Source organism: Penaeus japonicus, unplaced genomic scaffold, assembly GCF_977035675.1.
Source record: "Penaeus japonicus unplaced genomic scaffold, GWHDUDI00000001_assembly GWHDUDI00000039, whole genome shotgun sequence".
Taxonomy (NCBI): domain Eukaryota; kingdom Metazoa; phylum Arthropoda; class Malacostraca; order Decapoda; family Penaeidae; genus Penaeus; species Penaeus japonicus.
Window position 1 is genome coordinate 22,587,032 of NW_028234441.1, and position 5,589 is coordinate 22,592,620.

Below are 5,589 nucleotides of genomic sequence, written 5' to 3' on the forward strand. Positions count from 1 at the left end.
ACACGCGAACGCGCGGGGGCCAGATTATGCAGATGTTGCCAACCAAAACCGCAGCAATGGACGCCACCCACCACCACCACTGTGTTGCTATTGTTCTGCAATGGACCTGCTCTGTGGTGGGAAAAGGAGACTGATAAATATAAGAACAAAATGAATGTGAATTTAAGTGTTAAAAGAATAGAGAGGTACTTAGAGACCGCGGGTTATATGTATATTTTTTTTATCATGAATTTTTTTTTCGATAATATCTGAATAATTTGTATATTTTATGGTATTCATTTGACAAATCTATATTTCTTTGTTATTGTCATACTTGTTTAATGTTATACAATTATATAAAAATCTTTTAATACAGACATTAAAGTTTCCAAAAAAAAACTAAAAATAAACATCAACAAAAACTGTGTTAATATGTATATTAACTGGGGGTACGATTACGGTTTTACGTTTATATTTAGATCAAACGGGGTATAATTATAAAAATTTTACGTTTACGTACGGTAATATATTTAACGGTTTAAACTGTTGTATTTACGTTACCGACTGTTATACACGATTACGATCTATATTCAACTGTGTATATACGTCATTGTACGTAAATTCACACATACCACCTTAACCCCACACATAAACGTATTGGGGATATGGTATGGTGGTATGGACATGTGTATACATATATAATATAATATAAAATTAATATAATAAACGTGAACAAGTTTTAAAATATAATTATATTTTTACGGTTATTAATATTTAAATATAAAATATAAATTTACAAATTAAATTAAAAAATAAAACATAATAAACGAACAAAACGAATAATACATAACACAAACAACAACAAAAAAACACAAACAACAAACCCAAAAAAAATAAACACGACAAAATACGAACAAATAAACAAAAGAAATTAGAAAAAACGAAGAACAAAGAGAATTACGAAAGATTAATAAAAAAAAATATACGAAACAAAGAACAAAACCACCACACGAACAACCCCCATCGAACACCCCCCCCCCTGACCCCTTTCCCTTCCCCTTTCCCCCCCCCCCCCCCCCCTCTCCCACTTCCCCTCACAGATCCCCCCTCCCCCTTCCCCCTCCACCTCCACAGATCCCCCTCCCCCTTCCCTTTCCCCCACCACCCACCTGAGCAACAGCTGATAGAGCGTCTTATCGAAGACCGGCCGCTGGTTGGAGGGAAGCCAGAACTTGGGGTAGTAAGCGAAGGCAAAATTGGTGTGACCCGAGTTGACCTTCCGGATGACCTTGAGGTCGTGGGTCTTGTCCCAGGAGGTCAAGGTGCCGTTGACCTTTTCTAGGAGGGAGTAGAGCATCCCCCGATTGGTGCTGTCACCGAGGAATACCAGCTGGAAGAAGGAAGAGGAGAGGGGAGGATGAGAATGAGGATGGAAGATGGGAGGAGGGGAGGATGGGAAGAAAAGAGGAGGTAGAAGGAGAGGAAGAGGAGCGGAGGATGGGAAGGAAAGAGGAGGTAGAAAGAGAAGGAGAGGTGGTAGAGGGAGAGGATGATGGTGGGAGGTGAGATGGAAGGAGATAAAAGAGGAGGTAGAAAGAGGAGAGGAAGAGGAGGAGAGGATGAGGGTGGAAGAGGGGAGGATGGGAAGGAAAGAGGAGGTAGAAAGAGAGGAAGAGGAGGCAGAGGGAGAGGATGATGGTGGGAGATGAGATGGAAGGAGATAAAAGAGGAGGTAGAAGGAGGAGAGGAAGAGGAGGAGAGGATGAGGGTGGAAGAGGGGAGGTAGAAGGAGGAGAGGAAGAGGAGGGGAGGATGGGAAGGAAAAAGGAGATAGAAGGAGGAGAGGAAGAGGGGAGGATGAAGATGAGGATGGAAGAGGGGAGGAGAGGAAGGAAAGAGGAGGTAGATGGAGAGGGAGAGGAGGAAGAGGGAGAGGATGATGGTGGGAGATGAGATGGGAGGAGAGGAAGAGGAGGGGGGGATGAAGATGAGGATGGAAGATGGGAGGAGGGGAAGATGGGAAGGAAAGAGGAGGTAGAAGGAGAGGGAGAGGAGGTAGAGGGAGAGGATGATGGTGGGAGATGAGATGGAAGAAGATAAAGAAAGAGATAGAAAGAGGGGAGGATGAGGATGGAAGAGGGGAGGATGGGAAGGAAAGAGGAGGTAGAAGGAGTGGAAGAGGAGGTAAAGGGATAGGATGAGGACGGGAGGTGAGATGGAATGAGATAAAGAGGAGGTAGAGGAGAGAAGGATGAGGTAGGAGATGGAAGGATGGGAAGGAAAGCGGAGGTAGAGGGAGAGGATGATGGTGGGAGATGAGATAGAAGGAGATAGAATAGGAAATAAAAGATGATGATGGTGGATAAAAGGGTGGGGCTAAAGAAAGGGGCTAGAAGTAGGAGGTGATAATACTGGGGATTGCGATAGATAGTGATAAAAATGGAACTGGGAAGATGAGAGGATGATGGAGGTAGATGAAATGGATGGGGAATAAATGAGGAAGTAGAAGGGAAACTAAAAGAATAGGTGTAAGCGAAAATTGGAAAAAAAATGAATGGAAATATAGGACAAGATGAAAGCAATTCATGATAACATAATAAAGATGAGATAACGAGATGAAGATTGTCCATAAAGATGAAAGTTAATATTTTCTTAAACAGTCAATGAGATTTATCTAATTGTTCATGGTGTTAAAGCCAATGATTTCTCGAAAAAACAATTGAACTGAACTGGTTGGTCATTTCCATATAATTTCCTCAAACAACCAGTTAAACTTAATTACTTGCTTATCAAGTTTAAACTTAAAATTCCTTCAAACAATTAGCAAAAAACCTGCTGTTTCTTCTAACTATCAATTTAATTTGAAACATAACTTTCCGTAATTGGTTCAAATTGGTTTCTTGAACAATTTATCAACACAAAAACCAGTGATTATTTGTTACAAGTAATTAAACTTATCAAATCGTTTGTTAAATAATTTCCTGAAACAATTTATTAACTTACAACCTATGATAACCTCAAACAACCACTAAAACTTAATTGGTTGTTTAAGAGTTTGAACTTATAAAATCCTGGAACGATGCACTAACTTATAATTTATAATTTCTTGAAAGAGTTAAACTTATATAATAGTCTATTAAGTTTAAATTCTCTCTCTCTCTCTCTCTCTCTCTCTCTCTCTCTCTCTCTCTCTCTCTCTCTCTCTCTCACACACACACACACACACAAACCAATTAACTTAAAATCAACAATTTCCCCAAACAACCCATTGAACTTACCAAATTGCCCATGAACTTCAAACCTCAAACTTCCTCTAACAACCAATCAAATCCAACTTCTAATCCCTCAACTTCAAACTTCAAACTTCCTCACCGTTTTCCCTCTAAGACACTGTTGCAAACCCGGTCGAGAGAGAGGGCGGTGCGTGCAAGCATAAGGCTGCCACAGTGCCTTCGTCCAGTCACAGGTGTCACGCTCCAGGCACCAGCTGCATGGCACTACCCAACGACCTGTGGGGGTATGGGGGGTAGGGGAGTAGGGGGAGTAGGGGGGTAGAGGAGTAGGAAGGGTAGGGGGGAGTGGGGGTAGGGGGAGGGGCAGGGTAAGGGGGAAGGATGAGGGGAAGAGTAGGATGAGTGTGGGGAGGGGGGAGGGGAGTAGGGGGGAATAGGGGGTAGTGGGGAGGGGATAGGAGGAATGGGTGGAGGAGGGGCAAGGGTATAAGGTAATGGGGAAGGGGGCGGGGGAAAGGATGAAGGGGAAGCGTAGAATGAGTTTGTGGGAGACGAGGGGGGGGGGGGAGGAGGGAGGTAGGGGAGTAGGGTAGTGGGGAGGGAATAAGAGGAATGAGTGTGGGGGGGGGCAGGGTAAGGGGAAGGATGAGGGGAAGAGTAGGATGAGTGTGGGGAGGGGGGAGGGGAGGAGGGGGGAGGGGAGTAGGGGAGTGGGGAGGGAATAGGAAAAATGAGTGGGGGAGGGGCAGGGTAAGGGTAAGGGGGAAGGATGAGGGGAAGAGTAGGATGAGTGTGGGGAGGGGGGAGGGGAGGAGTGGGGTAGAGGAGTAGGGGGGTAGGGGGGAGTGGGGGAACAGGAGGAATGAATGGGGGAGGGGCAGGGTAAGGGGAAGGATGAGTGTGGGGAGGGGAAGAAGGAGAGGAGGAGTAAAAACAAGGAGGAGGGAGAGGGATGGAATAAGGGGGGAGGATGAGGAAATAGGGTAGGAATGAAGGTAAGGATAAGGGAGAGAATGGAGAAGAGGGAGGGATGAAGGTAAGGAGAGGGAGAAAGAGGGGAGGACATGAAGGTAAGAAGGTAGAAAGAGTAGAGAAGGGGAAGGGGGTGGGGGGTAGGGATGGGGTAAAGGTTAATGATGATTGGAGGGGAAACGGGAGTAAAGAATATGTGAGGGGAAAGTATGAGGGTTGAGTGACAAGGAAAAGTTGGAGGGCAAAGGGGGAGGGGGAGGAGTAAGGGGTGGGAGTAAGGGGAGGAGGGGGGAGGAAAGGTGGGTAGAAGTTATGATAATGATAATGATAATTTGATAGAGTACTTATAATAAAAATTATGTTAATAATGACAATAACGATAAAAAAAAATAAAATTAATGACTATGAATATCATTATCACTTCTACATGCATAATAATGATCAATAATATCATCATCACATAATTATTATCATTACTTATTACGAACATCATTATAAATATCATCATTAAAAATACCACTAAAATTTTAATAAAAAACAAATAACAATAAAAAAAAAGTATAACAAAAACAAAAAACACAGCGGCTCACGTGGGCGTCTCGTGGGGATTGGGTTGAGGGGTGGGTTTTGTGGGGAGGAGGAAAGCCGCCCACGAGGTGAAGGAAGACTCGACCCTCAACCCACAGGGCTCGGAGGGTGACACTCGAAGCTCGCACTCCTGTAGCGGTGGTGCCAGAGGGTGAGTCAAGGGGGACATGTGTAGGAGGGGTGTGCATGTGTATGTACTTACATAATTATATACATACATAGAAGCATTTATTAACATTACGCAACATATAATATTATATATAAATATATATTATTTCATATATATATATATATATATATATATTATATATATCATGAATTTTACACAACATAGTAACAGACCAGAACACAACACACCCTTTATAAAAAGTCCCTTCGTTTTCTTCTCTTCCTTACTCTCTTTTCTCCATTCCTCCTCTCCACCACCGACATCCCGTCTCCACCTATCACCTCTACTTACCCTTACCCTCCTTCCACCCATTCCTCTCCTACTCCCCTCCGATCCACCCCCCCCCCCCCTCCTCCTCATCCTACCCCTCACCTCCCTCTCACCTGTATCAGCGCGCAAACTTGGTGATGTGGGCGTGAAGTGACGTCGGGGCGAGGGCGTGGGGGTGGGCGGCGGGTGAGGTGAAGGGTGTAAGTGTTCAGGGTCCAGGGTTCCGAGTGGGCGATGTCTACCACGGCCAGGGTGAGGTGGTTATCACCCAGCCCGAGGGTGTAGTTCACAATCCTGTTTGGAAAGGGAAAAGGGGAAAAGAGAGGGAGAGAGGGAGAGTGGGAGAAGAGCGGGCGAGAGGGAAGTGAGGGAGGAGGG

The 5,589-nt window shown here is 44.5% G+C and overlaps 1 protein-coding gene and 1 pseudogene across 2 annotated transcripts in view; one reads left to right on the top strand and one right to left on the bottom strand.

Moving 5' to 3' along the window:
* LOC122248042 (uncharacterized) overlaps positions 1-5,589 on the top strand; it is a 203,449-nt pseudogene that overhangs the window by 123,674 nt on the left and 74,186 nt on the right. The window lies entirely within an intron of this gene.
* LOC147467031 (cadherin-like and PC-esterase domain-containing protein 1) overlaps positions 1-5,589 on the bottom strand; it is a 17,085-nt gene that overhangs the window by 6,433 nt on the left and 5,063 nt on the right. The window contains exons 3-7 of the mRNA XM_086533285.1: positions 5,325-5,505; positions 4,786-4,902; positions 3,352-3,489; positions 1,149-1,369; positions 26-111 (exon numbers count right to left, since the gene is read on the bottom strand). Coding sequence (XP_086389411.1) covers positions 26-111; positions 1,149-1,369; positions 3,352-3,489; positions 4,786-4,902; positions 5,325-5,505 — 743 coding nt within the window. The remainder of the gene's footprint in view (positions 1-25; positions 112-1,148; positions 1,370-3,351; positions 3,490-4,785; positions 4,903-5,324; positions 5,506-5,589) is intronic.